The following is a 17,626-nucleotide window of genomic DNA, read 5'->3' on the forward strand; positions in this document are numbered from 1 at the left end:
AAATAAAAAAAAGCCCACAAAAGCTGACCTTTGCCATTAGACTTTTGAAAATAACTCCTATCTTCTGAATGCAGCGACGTTATTGCTTTGAGTCAAGAGTTTGAAAGATATTTTATTACTTGTGTTTGCCTATAATACACCGGCTTAACCGCAGTCCATTCCCTACGCTGTCTCAGGCCTGCATGGCAGCTCTGGGAAGCTGACAGGCTCCACCTCTAGCCTGAACAAGCTGGCCGTGCAGGGCTCCAACAGCAGGCGCTCCCAGTCCTCCTCCCTGCTGGACATGGGAAACATGTCGGCCTCCGACCTGGACGTGGCCGACAGGACCAAATTTGACAAGGTGACAGAACTTGAGATTGAGTATTATTCTTCCTGAGGATAGGTAATACAAGGCAATGAACAGGGGACAAGTGTACAGGTGGGAACTGAAATGTACAGGGTTAATGTGTAGCAAATGTATTTAGATATTGTGCATATAATGCAGAGCAGGCCACTGATATTCCTATAGTAAAGTTTTTTAAAAATATATCCAATTATGCATAGGGGTGTCCATAAAGCGAAGTGAATCATTAGAGAATTATAAAGATAAAGGGCTTTACACTATTTATACTGCCTAGTACATATCTGGTGGGGAAGGTATGTGTCCTACTTGTCCTTAAAACAGTAATGTGTGACAAGGCTAAGAGGGGATGTACCGTACTGTACATCCGCTTCGCATCTGGCTGAACTACGCCCCTGTGATATATTTACCATATATAAAACTAAATGATGTGTATTTGTGTGTGCAGATATTCGAGCAGGTCCTCAGTGAGCTGGAGCCTCTGTGTCTAGCAGAACAGGACTTCATCAGCAAGTTCTTCAAGCTGCAGCAGCACCCCGCTGTCATACCGCCTCTAGCTCAGGTTCGTCTGTGGTTAGAACAAAGCTTTTCACTGCTTGTATTGCACGCTGCCTGCAAAACTGTATCCATTAGTGATGTATGAAACTGTCATACTGATTTCAGCTAATGATGAAACATCAATTTGCTGTAGTCATGCTTTTTTGATAATTTTGTTTTCATTTTCAACCAGCATGATATGGTCAGTGTCAAAATAGAGAATCATCCATTTTGGTTCTTCCCCACCAGCCCATCCCCCCACCAGTTCCCTCCCACCAGCCCACCCCCCAGATTCAACTCAGACTCACATTAGGCAAACACTAAACTAACAGAAATAAGTAAAATGCAAACATAACGAAACAAAAACAAAAACACATTCACATCTTCAACTTGCTCCGAGGTCCCAACATAGTCTCATAGATTCCACTATGGGAGTGTACCCAACCTTTCATTCTCCATATACGTCAAAAAGGGTTGCCATTAGGGATGCTCGATATTGGCTTTTTTACCGATACCGATATTCCGATATTGTCCAACTCTTAATTTCCGATACCGATATCAACCGATATCAACTGATACCGATATATGCAGGGTTTCCCCCCCCAAAAAACGGAATAATTTCAGGTAACTAATAATTTCACTGGATATATATATAACAAATATTGTTATTGTTTTTATTTTTTTTTAAACCGATACCGATATTTTCCGATATCACATTTTACTGCCGATATCGGCCGATAATATCGGTCGGCCGATAATATCGGACATCCCTAGTTGCCATGTCTTATAGAATCTATCCGTAGAGCCTCCTAAGGTGCATCTCATCTTTTCCAAGTGCAGGAACCCCATTACATCTCTGGTCCATTGAACATGTGTGGGAGAGGCCTCCTGCTTCCACATCATAAGTATTAAACGCCTAGCAATTAAAGTAGAAAAAGCAATTATTTTCGAGTGTTTTATGTGAATAGGTATATCCTCTGGTGCCACTCCAAAGATTGCGATTATAGGGGAAGGGTAAATTTTTGTTCCAAATATTGCAGAAAAAGTATCAAATATAGATGTCCAATAATTATATAGATTTGGACACGTCCAGAATGTATGAACGAGAGAACCCGTCATCGTCTTGCACCTATTGCACAAAGGATCTGTCCCTGGATAAAACTTAGCCAACTTCTCCTTTGAGAAATGTAGACGGTGTAGCACCTTAAACTGTATGAGCCCATGTCTGGCACATATTGAGGAAGAGTGAACATTCCGGAGAATAGATTGCCATTGTTCATCCGAAAATTCTACAGACAGATCATCCTCCCAATGTGATTTGATAATAGTGAGAGAGGGGGAATATAGGGTCGACAATATATCATACAATACTCCAATCGCTCCCCTTCTATATACATTAACATCTAGAAATTCATCTAAAGTTGTTTTTTCAGGCAAGTTGGGAAATGTAGGATATCTGTTGCGTACAAAGTCACGAATTTGCATATAGCGGAAGAAATGAGTCCGGGGGATGTCGTGCTTTTGAGTCAGCTGAGTAAATGAGGCAAAAACATTGTCAATATACAGATATATAGATATACCCTTATTGCTCCAGATCTTAAAAGCAGAGTCCAATAGGGACGGTGGGAACATATGATTGCAAGGGATTGGTGCCCGAGACGACATTGATTGTAGACCGAACCTTTTCCTACATTGTATCCAGATTCTAAGAGAGTGATGCACTAGTCTGCTGTAGTCATGCTTGAGCGGAATACCTCACATACTGAATGACGTCTGTTTTTTCCCCCCAATATATTTTTATTTGCACTTCTCAATTTACACATGACATCGGACAATGTCAGATGTAACGGACCCCACTCCCCTCCCCCCAAATAATACTCCCCCCACCCCCCTCTACCCTTGCGTGTAAGAAAAACGCATAAAAACTAATTTTTGGGAAAACATCTTCAAAGTTCTGTATTGTAAAATGCCATACATTTTTATTTGAAACCTCTATTTACAAACACAACACCCAATCAAACCATTAGTAATAGACAACCTGGCGGCTACGTGGCGTAGTGGGCAAGGCGCTCGCCACGAATGCTGGAGACGCTGGGCTTGCCTGTTCGAGCCCAGCGCTCCACATTGCTTTCAGTTTAGCTGGTCGTTCATACTAATACACATTGGCCGTATTAGGGGGTGGGAAACTGATGGGTGGGGATCGGGCGTTGTGGACAGCGACTCCTACAGATCGGTTGGTGCGCCTGCGCAGTAGAATCAGGAAGTGTCGGGGGCAGCGTGAGCCTCCCACGCGTTACTCCTTGCCACTGAGAGATCGAGCTGCGCAGGTGAAAAGATGCGACTGCTGTTACCTCAAGTACCGGAGGGGACTTGTGCTATGTATGACTTAGTCCACATTGCAGCCGGCTTGTGGGAGGCAAGAAACAGCGTTCGTGACAGGGGAGGGTTGAATTGGATGATACGAAATTGGGATGGGAGAAAAATATAGAAAAATGGGAGAAAAAGTGGATCAAAAAAAAAAGTAATAGACAACCTAAACACATGCCTGATAACTGAATAACATAATAATAATAATGATGTTATTGAACTGAACAGAACTACACACAGGCTACAAACAGTGTAGTAACAAACTCAACACAACCGATTACTGTGAAAGTTTCATAGTGATATCTATTCAAATATTTGTTTAGCCTATTAGGGGGAATAGACTAAACAAATATTTGAATAGATATCACTATGAAACTTTCCCAGTTTGTTATGTACATATAAACTAAGAAAAAATATATTGCAAGTTTTCTGAATTTTATGTTTATATATGCAAATGAGGCACTTCTCCATTAAATATGTGCACATTTATGGATGCAATCAGGCAAAATGAAGTAAAATAAACAACTAAATGTGTGTTATTGACGTTTTATTGTCACTAGTTTCATAGAAGACATGTTTAGGAAGCAAAATATAACAATCTCAAAATCAACCAAAAGATTTATATTTGCCTATTCACCTGGGGTGCCTCGCCTTAAGCACTTCCTATTACTGCCATTTTCAGAGCAGGGTACCTGAGTTGTATCATGGAGTATGTCAACATATGTCATATGCAGTCACATCTGCATACATCAATCAAAAGTTAAAGTATAAAGAATAATATAAAAAACGTAGAGAAATAAAAAGTAAAAGTCACAAATAAAATGGTATTCGAGGGAGTCACTCACACGTAGGCACAGTAGGCTATAGGCCATGGTTGGTGTGTACAGCTATCAGGTCCGTCAGATGTAGGTGTTATTTCCAGCTGTTCAGGGCTTATAGTAGTTTCAGTGGATCTTTGCTCTAGTCTCAGGGTTACATTGATAAGTCTCGCATTCTTACACGGACATGAACTTTTGACTATAAGGGAATTAGTTGGTGGGTAGCGTTAAGGTTCTCAAAGTAAGTGATAAATGGCTGCCAGTATTGGGTAAACTTAATCTTTTCCAACTTTAAAAAGAACATAATATCGAGAATATGTCGATAAAGGTTTATTCTCTTTTTTTATTTTATTTTTTATTTTTATTTTTATGTTATTTATCACAATACTTCATTACAGTAAGGGAAGGTGCAAGACCAAAAGCGACATTCTATTGCAATAGAATGGAAATGTTAGATCCTATGGCAATTAGCATAGGAAAATTAGGATTACAATGCTCAGTTTGGGCAATCCGGTGGACCATGGGAGAAAGTCAATCGCGGAGGATGTGTTCTTGGAACACAGGCATGTTCGACTTTCTGGGTGAGGGGAAAATAGGGGATTTTTATTTGTATATATATATATGTTTTTAAGCTCAGCTCTCAACGGGACCTCATTAATTGGATGTACATCTATTGTAGCTTCATACTCCAGAAACATTACCAAAAACTACACGAAAACATGCATAGACTATGGCTAGTTTGAATATAATGGTATGGAACACCGGTGGGATAAACAAACAACACAAGCGCAAAAGCGTGCTCACACTGATGAAAAAAGAACATGTGGACGTGGCTCTATTAAGCGAAACGCACATTTTAGAGGGAGACATAAATACGTTAGCGGATAACATATACCATAATATTAGTCACTCTTCTTTTGCTACGAGAACTAGAGGGGTAGCCATAGTCGTCAGACGCAAATTAAATATCGAATTGAAAGGGGTATGGTCGGATGCTGAGGGGCGCATAACTATAGCTAGGATTATACACAATAACAGGAAAATTGCATTGGCAGCGGTATATGCCCCGAATTTGTACGAAGTGGGTTTCTTCACTTCACTAACAGGAGAAATGTTAAACCATCCCGAGTACTCATATATAATAGGTGCAGATTTTAATGCCATTTGGAACCCAAGGATGGACAAAACTTACCTTTCCTTCTCCAGCGAACAAAAGAATTCATCTAAAGCATTAAAAGATTGGTCGAAATCAACAGGAGTAACTGATTTATGGCGTTCACTTAACCCCATGACCCGCAAGTACTCCTGTCGTTCGGCGAGACACAACACACTATCCAGAATTGATTACGTCTTTGCATCCCCGAGAATATTTGATAAATATGAAGTGGAAATGACACCCAATGCGCTATCAGATCACTGCTACTTAATCCTGAAAGCAACATTTGGTACACTATCTGCCCGGGCCCCAAGATGGCGTTTTAATTCGATGCTGCTTAACAACAAGGAATTCATTACACAAATTAAAGAAGCTCTCACAGTATTCCTACGGGATAATGCTAACTCGGTGCAAGATCCCAGAATATTATGGATGTCGGTAAAGAATATGATCAAGGATTTCTCGGATAGATTTACCTCCATATTGCGCAAAAATCAAAACACAAAACTGTCTGAAATGGAAACGCTTTACTCAACGCTTTTTAATTCTTTAAAATACAACAACTCTACTAGACTAGATAACCAAGTTAACATTCTAAAGACAGAGATCAAAGCAATGTACAGACAAAAATCGGAATTGCAAATACGCAGCACAAGACAACAGCAGTACTTCCAAGGTTCTAAACCTAGTCACCTATTAGCCATGCGACTAAGAATTAATGCAAAATTTGCAGATATAACTGCCATTAGGAAACAACAAGCTCTAGTAACAGAACCCAAAATAATAAACGATACATTCAAAGAATTCTACTCCGATTTATATAACTCAGAAACGACCTTTGATCAAGACAAATTAGACACATATCTTAATCAAATTACTCTCCCTAAACTTACGGAGGAAGACGCTAAACAGTTAGAAGTACCGATCACATTAGAAGAACTCAAGAAGGCCATATCCGGAATGAAAAACGGCAAAGCTCCGGGAATTGACGGTATCCCATCAGAAATGTACATTTCTTGCTGGGACATATTTGGACCCTTATTACTAAATATGATCTTATACTCAGTCAAAGAGGGAAGCTTCATTGAACACCAAAATACCGCACTCATTTCAGTTCTTCACAAAAAAGACAAAGACCCCACTGAGTGCGGTAGTTACCGTCCTTTAAGCCTCCTCGGAACCGATGTCAAACTGTACTCTAAGATATTAGCCATCAGATTGCAAAAGCATATGACGTCTTTAGTTCATCCGGACCAAACAGGCTTCATAAAAGGTCGCCTGATCAATGATAACATAAGGCGAATACTGCACGTACTAGATACAGACAAAGAGGACATCACACCTAAGGCGATACTATCCCTGGATGCTATGAAAGCATTTGACAGGTTGGAATGGTCGTTTCTATGGGCAGTATTGGAAAGGATGGGGTTAGGAAAAGGTTTCATTGATATGATTAAAGTACTATACAAGGACCCATCGGCCAGGATTACAACAGGCACATTCATCTCCGATATCTTTCCGGTATCACGCTCAGCCAGACAAGGTTGCCCTCTTAGTCCCGGACTATTCGATCTATCATTAGAACCTTTAGCACAATTTATAAGACAATCCCAACACATAGAACCAATAGTAATCAAGGGCACACATCATAAAATTAGTTTATATGCGGACGACGTAATATTGTTCATGCAAAACCCCAACAACACATTGCCGCTTATACTCAAGTTGATAGAGAACTTTGGTGATTTATCGGGATTTAAAATAAATTGGCCTAAGTCGGCTTTGCTTCCTCTTAACACCAGTGCAAAAAAAGAGACAACCCTCCCAGGTGCGATACCCATGGTCAAACATTTCAGATGCTTGGGTGTGGAAATATTTCCCACCATAAGACAAACGGTGAAGCACAATTACACAAAAATACAGAACAAAATCAAAGACGACCTGGACAGGTGGGCAAAACTTAAAAACTCAGTACAGGCAAGGGTATCAATAGTTAAGATGGATGTATTACCAAGAATCAATTTCTTCAGCTCAATGCTTCCGTTACCTCCTCCAGAGGGCTACTGGAAAAGATTACAAACCTCCACATACAAATTTATTTGGAATAACAAACCACCTCGCATAAAAAGATCCACCGCACAGAGAAATAAAGCAGACGGTGGCATGGCAGTCCCAGATTTTTTACAATATTTTAATGCCTTCACATTAAGACCATTGAAGAAGATATGGTTTGACCCCGAGGCTTTGGTATCTTGGAGAAAATTAGAAGAAAACATAGTAGCCCCACAGAGATTGAAAGACATAGCATACACTAAACTTTCAATCAAGCATTGTGAGCGAGAATTTGGCCCAATAATTACCCATGCAATCAGGACATGGCGGGAAACACAAAGGAAATTTCCTAACCCTCAAGTATGGCATAATCACACTCCCATATTCAATAACAATGCTCTCTTAATGGGAAAACGACCTATAAGATTCCCTATATGGGAAGAGAGAGGCATACACTCATTAGGGGATATTTTTAATAACAAGGGCCTCTGTAGTTATGTCGAAATATGCATAAAGTTTAACCTCACCGAGTCCACATGGCTTTTTTACATACAGTTACGACTTTGTATGAGATCTCACGGTGTTCCATTACTCATACCAATTGAACACCACAGATACCACAAATTTTTCTATGAAAGAGATACATTGGGAGGTTTTGTATCAGGTTTTTATTATCAATTACTAACGTCCTCGTATGAAACCCTTCAACTAGACAATGTCTGGAGGAGGGATATACCAGACCTGGAAAATGACTTTGATTGGCAAGGAGCCTGGGCAAATGTCCGACTTACATCAAGGAACCCGGATCATCAACAAATCAATCTGAACTATATTCACAGGACATACTTGACTCCTATAAGGCTGTGCAAAATGGGGCTTATACAAGACTCCAAATGCTCCCAATGTACAAATGGGGACGAAGGAACATTTATGCACATGTATTGGGACTGCCCACCAGTTAAGGCATTCTGGAAAGATGTGTCCCAACAATTATCAATACTCGTATTTTGGAATATACCTGTACACCCTGCGGTATTGCTATTGAATGATGTTTTTGAGTTTGCAGTGAATCCACAACTAAAAAGATTGGTTTTATCGGGTATCACAGTAGCTAAAAAACTGATCGCATCACGTTGGTTTCAACCGGAAAAAATGTGCCGGAAAGTGTGGTTTCTTACATATCTCGATGTGATATATCAAGAAATATCTACAGCAAGAATTCTGGGGCTCAATGAATCCAAAATGTCAATGTGGTTAGAAGTGGTGGAGAGAATAAAAGCTAGCCTATAATGGTAGTGTCTGGTTAGGAGTGAGGGATAATGGAGGTACTATCCAAGAGGGGGTCCGGGAGGGGGGGGTTTGAGCTGGAGCATATGTGTGTAGGGTTTTAGAAAATAGGTATTAGGGGTATATTATATACTAACATTTATATAATTGTAACTTCGCTGGATATACACTGTATACGGTTAAAATGTTATTATTGACTATTTTTGTTTTATCCTGTTTCTGTACTTGCATATATTTTAACCACCTTTACTGAAAGTTTCATTATACATTGTGTGTTGAGTACTGACTTTTAATAAGTTTTGTTTTGCAATAATAAAAAAAAAAATTAATAAAAAAAAAAAAAAAAAAAAAACATAATATCCGTAAGCCACATAGCTATTTGGGGGGGGGGGGAGATTGGCTGGAGAAAGAGTGCATCGGTCACATTTGTCTTCCACATCAGGATATATCGCTGCCAGTTTGGATTTGCAGTAGTGGAGTCTATGGAAGATTTTGAATTGGAATCTAGCGCAGGTGGTCGTGTTGTTAATGCGGTCTATAGCTCTGATCCACCATTCATCAGAGAGGTCCTCTCCAAACTCAGCCTCCCATTTGTTCTTTGTTTTTGACAGAGAGGTTGTGTCAAGATCAGAGATAAAGCTGTAGACATCAGAGATAAAGCCTTTCCGCCCCGGTCTGATTGTGAAGAGATATTCCCAGGGCTGATCACAGGGGAGATCAGGGTAGGAGGGGTAGCAGGCTTGTATATAATGCCTAATCTGGAAGTAACGGAATAGATTGTTCCGGGGTAGATTATACTTGGTTCAGATTGTTCCAAAGCTATCAAACCTATTATTGTTGAAGAGGTCTGAGAATTTGACACGGTCTTTGTCTTTCCAGAGTGAGAAAGCAGAATCAAGAGTTGAGGGGGGAAATAAGTGGTTGTTATTTATGGGGCCGTTGATGGAACTATCTATATATTTGAAGTGGGTACGAAATTGGTCCAGATTTTGAGTGTAGCTATTACCACTGGGTTGAGCGTGAATTTAGAGGGAGAGAGTGGCAGCTTGGAGTAGATCAGTGCAGGAAGGCAAGTTAGACGGCAAGACCTAGCTTCCAACAGGCACCAGTCTGTCAAGGGAGAGCGAAGCCAGTAGGATATCTTCTGAATATTGGCAGCCCACTAGTAGTAGATGAAATTAGGCAGAGCCAAGCCATCGGTTTCCCGGTTTCTCTGTAATACGCACGTGGCACTGAATGACATCTGTAAAGGATTCAGAATTTTGGATGATTCAGAATTGTCTGTATATTGCCCAGCCCTATTCTGAATTTAATTCATTTTTATAGCACTTTACTGGCTTTAAACTTCTAAGCTTGCATACTCAAAATGTCTAATTGATAGTAGATTATTCCTAGCTGCTTTCCGTCATAACCCATGTATCATTGATTTATGTGTTTTAATTGGCTGCAGATTGCTGTTTAGGTTTCTCTTATTAAAGTGCTGTTTTCTTAACAGCCTGAAACGGATGATTCAGATGGAACTGCTTTGTCAAAACCTGCTCAAGGGGAACACAGACACTCCATATCATCAGAGTAAGTAGTTACTAGTTAGTTACATATTTCTTCTGATCATCAGAGTAAGTAGTTACTAGTTAGTTACATATTTCTTCTGATCATCAGAGTAATTAGTTACTAGTTAGTTACATATTTATTGGCAACACTTCTGTTCTGACTATCAGAATTTCAGATATCACACTTAATTCCACCAGTATTAACCTTTTAGGTGTTTTATGAGTTTTGAGTTCTCAAAATAAGGATACTACAATAGGAAGAGACACCATCAAACAGGGATGGTTGAAAGAAAATGTTATGTCATTTGATATTTATTATGCATCTGGATTTTTTTAATGTTGATGTTTCGGTATAGAAACAAGAATGTAATTTCATGATGTAAATGTTCTTTAAACTATGTCAGGCAAGTAACTATCTCAGGCAAGTAACTAGCAAGTAACTATCTCGGGCAACTAACTAGCCTAGCTTAGCACAAATGAATGGAAGTCTAGCTATTGGCCCAAAACACCTCTCCTAGAGTTGTAAGCTATGCTAGTGGTCCAATTCCGCTTCCATTCATTTGTACTAAAATAGGCTAGCTTGCAGCCGGATAGATTTCTACTGAATGCACAAAGAGGAAATTGGTTTAAATGTTCTTTTGCCTCCTGTTGGCACTGCATTTATGCATTGTTGTCAAGAAAACATCGTCAACGTCTACAATTTATTTTCCTTCTAAAGACCGTGATCTCTCTTCTCTTTTAACCACTACCAGGAAAGACTTGGTGCGGTTGATGATGAATAAAATCTTCATGAGCATTGAAACAGAACTCAACAGTCTAATCGCCCTGGGCGACAAGATTGACAGCTTCCATTCTCTCTACATGCTGGTGAAGATGAGTCACCATGTGTGGACAGCGGAGAACGTTGACCCCGCATCCTACCTCAGCACCACTCTGGGAAATGTGCTGGTCACTGTCAAGAGGAATTTTGACAAATGCATTGTGAGTAGAACCCATAAAATTAGGGGATTAAACAAGAACTGTGAACTTTCCGGAGGGGAAATTGTATTGTTGTCAGCAGTCCTACACAAAGGAATGTGGTAGAAAACCAGAAAAGATTAACGAGAAGAAAATCACAGATAATGGATAAAGACATGAGAGAAATAAAAGTGAAATACAAAAGAAAACTAAATGAAAATGAATAAATAATGCAAAAATGCCCTGGCAATTATATGTACATAATACAGACCAATGTCCATAGATGGCTATGTCCATCAAGAGCAACTTCAAGTGACATCTATCTATAGATATTAAAAGGTAATGCAATGAGGAACATAATAAGGTTATGCTTGTCTAGTAGTGACCGATTAAATAATAAGGTAATATGACTGGATATGCTTGTCTAGTGACAGATTAAATAATAAAGTAATATGACTGGATATGCTTGTCTAGTGACAGATTAAATAATAAAGTAATATTACTGGATATGCTTGTCTAGTGACAGATTAAACAATAAGGTAATATGACTGGATATGCTTGTCTAGTAGTGACAGATTAAATAATAAAGTAATATGACTCTGGTTATGCTTGTCTAGTGACAGATTAAATAATAAGGTAATATGACTGGATATGCTTGTCTAGTAGTGACAGATTAAATAATAAAGTAAAGTAATATGACTGGTTATGCTTGTGTATTAAATAATAAGGTAATATGACTCTGGTTATGCTTGTCTAGTAGTGACAGATTAAATAATAAGGTAATATTACTGGATATGCTTGTCTAGTGACAGATTAAATAATAAGGTAATATGACTGGATATGCTTGTCTAGTAGTGACAGATTAAATAATAAGGTAATATGAATCTGGTTATGCTTGTCTAGTGACGTATTAAATAATAAGGTACTATGACTCTGGATATGCTTGTCTAGTAGTGACAGATTAAATAATAAGGTCATATGACTGGTTATGCTTGTCTAACAGATTAAATAATATGGTAATGTGTCTCAGGTTATGCTTGTCTAGTGACAGATTATATAATATGGTAATGTGACTGGTTATGCTTGTCTAGTGACCGATTAAAGACGTTCCTTTTCTATTTTTTGTTTTACAGTCTGGTCAGATCAGACAGATGGAGGAAGTCAAGATTTCAAAGAAGAGCAAGGTGGGAATCCTGCCCTTTGTTACTGGGTTTGAAGAGTTTGCTGAGCTGGCTGAGACCATCTTTCGTAACGCGGAGCGCCGTGGGGATCTGGATAAGGCTTATGTCAAGCTCATCAGGGCCGTCTTCCTGAATGGTGAGTCCTGCTCAGCCTGTGCTGAATGAGATGTATTGATTATTAGTAATAGGTTTGAGTGGTATAGTGCTGATAGTGTGCTGAATATCTTTGTCCTCTTGTCTCCAGTGGAGAAAGTGGCCAATGAGAGCCAGAAGACGCCGAGGGACGTAGTGATGATGGAGAACTTCCACCACATCTTCTCCACGCTGTCCCGTCTCAAGATCTCCTGCCTGGAGATGGAGAGAAGAGAGGCCAAGCACAAATACACAGACCACCTGCAGTCCTACGTCATCAACTCTCTGGGCCAGCCTCTGGAGAAACTCAATGTAATCTTCTTTAATGTTTTTATTTATAGATTTGGTTTATGGCCCTTCAGAACAGGGATGCATAGATGGAATGGTGCCCTTTGACTATTGAAGGGTGCCCTCCTATTCTAGTTTAAGTCTATATTTTGAGATTCTGTGTGAAGGGGGGACTAGCTAAGTAAGATTTTCATTGTACAGTGTAACTGTCTGTTTAATTGTGCATATGACAAATACAAGTCTTGAATCAAAGAACAATTTTAGGGATTCCAGGCCCTCCAGATAGAGAATTCCTGGTTTAGAGATACTGTAAGAATCGGGTCAATTGTAAGTAAATTGTATTCTCTTGTCTTTTGCAGCACTTCTTTGAAGGGGTCGAGGCACGCGTAGCTCAGGGCGTTCGTGAGGAGGAGGTGAGCTACCAGCTGGCCTTTAACAAGCAGGAGCTGCGTAAGGTTATCAAAGAGTACCCCGGCAAGGAGGTGAAGAAGGGCCTCGACAACCTGTACAAGAAGGTAGACAAACACCTGTGTGAGGAGGAGAGCCTGCTGCAGGTGAGAAACATGTGGTCTTTATGCCATTTAACGTTAGTTGAATAAAACAAGCAGAGTTTTGGACACCTTTGCAGTCCAAAATACCTCATAGTGTTAATCGATACAAAAAAATTTAGTATGGGTGGCCTTAGTCTGAATCATACTCTACCCACTGAGCTATACTTTATTAGTATAAATAATATAATCAGATATATTACTATATTAAAAAAAAACTTGTGTCTGGGCCAACAAACTTGACTGTAATTCCACTACAATCCCCTTTCCCCCCACTAGGTGGTGTGGCACTCTATGCAAGATGAGTTCATCCGTCAGTACAAGCACTTTGAAGGTTTGATCGGCCGTTGTTATCCTGGATCTGGAATCACTATGGACTTTACCATCAAAGACATGTTGGAATACTTCTCGAGCATTGCTCAGTCTCATTAAGTTTGCCACTGTGGAGTGCTTCATCATATTGCTTGTTCACAAATTGCCTCACACTCGTTGAAGATGCACTACTCACCAAGACATCCATTGCTTTGAATTAATTGAACTGACATTGTAAATGTGCCTGACTGTTGAAAGAGAGATTTACACAAAGGATTACAGTGTTGCAGACAATTGCATCTGTGCGTCGCGTATCTCTGTGTTTAGTCTTTATGATGATTTAGCCACTTGCTGCAAAGCTCACTTGATCATTGAGTTGAGTCGATATTGAGTTGTGTGCTTCTGATGTATGACATTTCTTCCTGATATATCATTGCTATTTCTTAATGCCAAATGTACATAATAAATTACACTTGCCACCCGAACTCCATTTGTTGTACTGCAGTTTTTGTTGTAAGGCTGAGCAGCGACGCGACTGTCTCTTTTTGTATCACAAACAGTACTGTATTTGTAAATCTGGTATGTCATAAATGTATAGATGTAGCAGTACTGTCTGTATGTCATGTATGTCATATGATGAATTGAAAATGGGGGACCCTGATGTAAACAAGACGAAAGTCTTTCGCTGGTCTGCATCCCCTCAATTGTGTGTATTGAGCTGTACTGTATTGTACCCATTCTGCAATCTGTTAATACAATTTTCAATCAATCAATGAAACGCCGCCCATCCGGATAACTCCGACATGCAAACATAGTCACATCTAGAGACCTCAAAACCTACTCTAGCGAGGCCTTCAACCTTGAACTGGAGAGTCTGGACTGGTCAGATGAACTCAATGGTACACTGGTTGACGAAACATGGCTTGGTTTCAAAACCAAATTCTCAGCAATACTAAACGACATGGCCCCCCTAAGAACCACCAGGGTAAAAAATCGCGCTGAGCCGTGGATGCACTCCGAAATACTGGCCGCTATGAAAACCAGAGACAAAAAATGCTCTGAGTTTCGTAAAAGTCAGTCAAAGCTTACTAAAAGCACGAGCAGTGAACTCCAAGCCCACGTGACTGAACTCAAACTAGAAAGAAACAGACTAAGAAACGACGTAAACTCCATGATCAAAACTGCAAAAAAGAATTTCATCAATGACAAAACTGAGGAAAACAAAAACAAACCACGTGAACTTTGGAAATTACTCAATAATCAACTAGGATGCAGTAAAAAACTTAAAACCAGATTCTCAAACATAAACATAAAAACGGACAACACGCTCATCACAGACAAGCTGGATGTAGCCAATTACTTAAACATTTTCTTCACAAACATAGCCACAACACTGGTAAACAAACTACCCTCCCACTCAGGGCTTTATGGGGTAGAACACATAGTAGCTTACTACAAAAACCTAGGGGTCCGCAAGGACGACTTCAAGCTGGAAATGGTAACAACAGATGAGGTACTCAATAAACTGAGCGCCCTCCAACCTAACAAGGCCACTGGCCATGACAACATCCCCTCCAAATTCCTCAGAGACTCAGCAGCCGCCATCACACCAATCATCACACACATAATAAACCTCTCCATAAAACAGGGACACGTCCCCAAGGACTTCAAAATTGCGAGGGTGACCCCTCTGCACAAAAAGGGCAGCAAATTAGACCCAGGCAACTACCGCCCTGTTTCTATTCTCACCTCCATCTCGAAAGTCATGGAAAAAATAGTCTACGAACAGGTCGAAAAGTACCTAGCGGAAAAAAATCTAATCTACGAATTCCAATCTGGCTTCAGAACATCCCACTCCACTGACACATGCCTTCTCTATTTGAATGACCACATCAAACAAGAGGTGGACGCAGGCAAATACTGCGGCATGGTCATGCTGGACCTACAAAAGGCCTTTGACACGGTCAATCACTCCATTCTGATTGACAAGCTAAAAGCAATTGGTTTTGATAGTCTATCAGTGAGCTGGATGCAATCCTACCTTGAGGGGAGGGAACAGATGGTGGAGGTAAACGGTACCCTATCCCCCCCCCTCACAGTGAGCTGTGGTGTTCCTCAAGGAAGCATACTAGGACCGCTACTGTTCCTAATTTATGCAAATGACATGTCGTCAGCTTGTGACTGCAACTTGTTCCTGTTTGCGGACGACTCAGCCCTGCTGGTCTCTGACAAGAACAAGTTACAGGTTGAAAAAACCCTCAGCTCGGAACTAGGCAGAATCTGCATATGGCTCGCTGATAACAAACTATCATTACACATGGGCAAAACAGAGTCCATTCTCTTCGGTTCAAATAACAAACTCAGCAAGACCGACGGCTTCTCAGTTACAGTGGGTGACAATATTGTCACAAGGAAAGATGAAATTACCTACCTGGGTTCCATCCTAGAGGCTAATCTCTCCTGTGACAAAATGGCATCCAATGTAATAAAAAAAGTCAACCAACAAACTCGATTCTTGTACCGGATCTCCTCTCTGGTAAACAAGAACACCCTGAAGACTCTGGCAGGAGCACTCATTCAGGGGTACTACGACTATGCTTGCACCTCATGGTACCAAAGCACCTCAAAGGCGCTAAAAACAAAATTACAAACATCTCAAAACAAACTGGTCAGACTACTGCTTGACCTTACTCCTAGAACCCACCTCACCCCTGCCCACTTTGACAACCTAGGATGGCTTAGAGTAGACGACAGAGTACAACAACTTGCAATGGGCCTGGTCTACAAGATACACTACACGACCAAGGTACCCATGTACATGTCAAAATACTTCCCAAAGGTCAGTGAATACCACGATCACAACACCAGAGGGAGCTCCACAAATCATGTTAAACCCAGATTCGGCTCAAATAAGGGACTAAACACGTTTCGCAATTATGCCACATCAATGTGGAACGCCCTACCCAAAGCTGTAAAGGAATGTGGATCACTACCCACTTTCAAAACCTCTCTCAAGGGACACCTACGGGAGACTGCAATTCAACACTGGCCCCTGTAAATATCCTAACCCAACCCCCTCCAATGTACAGTCATTTACCTAGTATGGTTTTGTCAATAGTTCAATGTACAATTGTGTTTGTTTGTACAGTGTCTCCTCCCCCCCCCCCTCAATGTACAGTGTTACTTGTTTATACAGTGTGCCCCCCGGCCCCCCCCCCCCCCCCCCAACCACCTCCAATGTAAATTACCCAGTATGGTTGTCAATATCCCAATGTACCCAACCCCCCCCACCCAACCTCCTCCAATGTACAGTTTCTACGTCAAATGTATATACTCCCTTTTCTTGACTCCTTCTGTATCACAAACAGTACTGTATTTGCAAATCTGGTATGTCATAAATGTATAGATGTAGCAGTACTGACTATCTGTATGTCATGTATGTCATATATGTCTATATGAATTGAAAATGGGGGACCCTGATGGAAACAAGACAAACGTCTTTCTCAGGTCTGCATCCCCTTAACAATTGTATGTATTGAGCCGTACTGTATTGTACCCATTCTGCAATCTGTTAAATAAAGTTTTCATTCATTCATTCATTCATTCAAAACACGCCCCCACCTCCCGGCGTGTCAACTCATTTCCATGGAGATGGGAGTTGAGGACAGCAGGCAGCGTCGGCGACTCGGCGCTCTTTTTAAACTACGTTACCGCGAGAGAAATCTGTAGAATACAGAGTTGACCGGAATCACTAATCTCTTGGGATATATCAATAGACCGACAGCTAATTAACTCAACTAACTAAGACAATAACGTCAATGAATGTTATAGCATGTGGACGTTAGGTTACAAGGGCTGGTCGTTAACGGCTGGTTGGGTTTGGAAGCCAGTGTCAAAGTAGTCAACAGATCGTAGCAGCTTCTTGCGAGCAGAGGCCACCGTAAGTTAAACTAACGTCTACTATTAGGAGGACTGACCTATATGCTTGCAAACTTGCTGCAAAACTGTCCGTAGTCTTTGGCCAGCTAACGTTAGCCTGCCTCTCGTTATTCTAGAGTAATGCTAGTATTAGCTAACGCTAGCTAGCTACGGTCAGATCTA

At 40.6% G+C, this 17,626-nt stretch overlaps 2 protein-coding genes across 3 annotated transcripts in view; both read left to right on the forward strand.

Moving 5' to 3' along the window:
- The window catches only part of exoc1 (exocyst complex component 1), a 67,325-nt gene extending 53,323 nt beyond the window's left edge, over nt 1-14,002 (forward strand). For both annotated transcript variants that reach the window (XM_084338090.1, XM_084338091.1), the window contains 8 exons: nt 177-340; nt 789-902; nt 10,053-10,129; nt 10,860-11,088; nt 12,198-12,381; nt 12,490-12,689; nt 13,025-13,219; nt 13,493-14,002. In XM_084338090.1, the coding sequence (XP_084194216.1) occupies nt 177-340; nt 789-902; nt 10,053-10,129; nt 10,860-11,088; nt 12,198-12,381; nt 12,490-12,689; nt 13,025-13,219; nt 13,493-13,645 (1,316 nt within the window). In that variant the 3' untranslated portion in view covers nt 13,646-14,002. The remainder of the gene's footprint in view (nt 1-176; nt 341-788; nt 903-10,052; nt 10,130-10,859; nt 11,089-12,197; nt 12,382-12,489; nt 12,690-13,024; nt 13,220-13,492) is intronic.
- Nucleotides 14,003-17,328: 3,326 nt separating this feature from the next.
- Nucleotides 17,329-17,626, forward strand: part of cep135 (centrosomal protein 135) — a 79,674-nt gene continuing 79,376 nt past the window's right edge. The window contains exon 1 of the mRNA XM_084307429.1: nt 17,329-17,465. The gene's annotated coding sequence lies outside the window, so the exon portion shown is untranslated. The remainder of the gene's footprint in view (nt 17,466-17,626) is intronic.

Source organism: Notolepis coatsorum, assembly GCF_963971535.1.
Source record: "Notolepis coatsorum genome assembly, chromosome: 2".
In the NCBI taxonomy this organism is placed as follows: Eukaryota; Metazoa; Chordata; class Actinopteri; order Aulopiformes; family Paralepididae; genus Notolepis; species Notolepis coatsorum.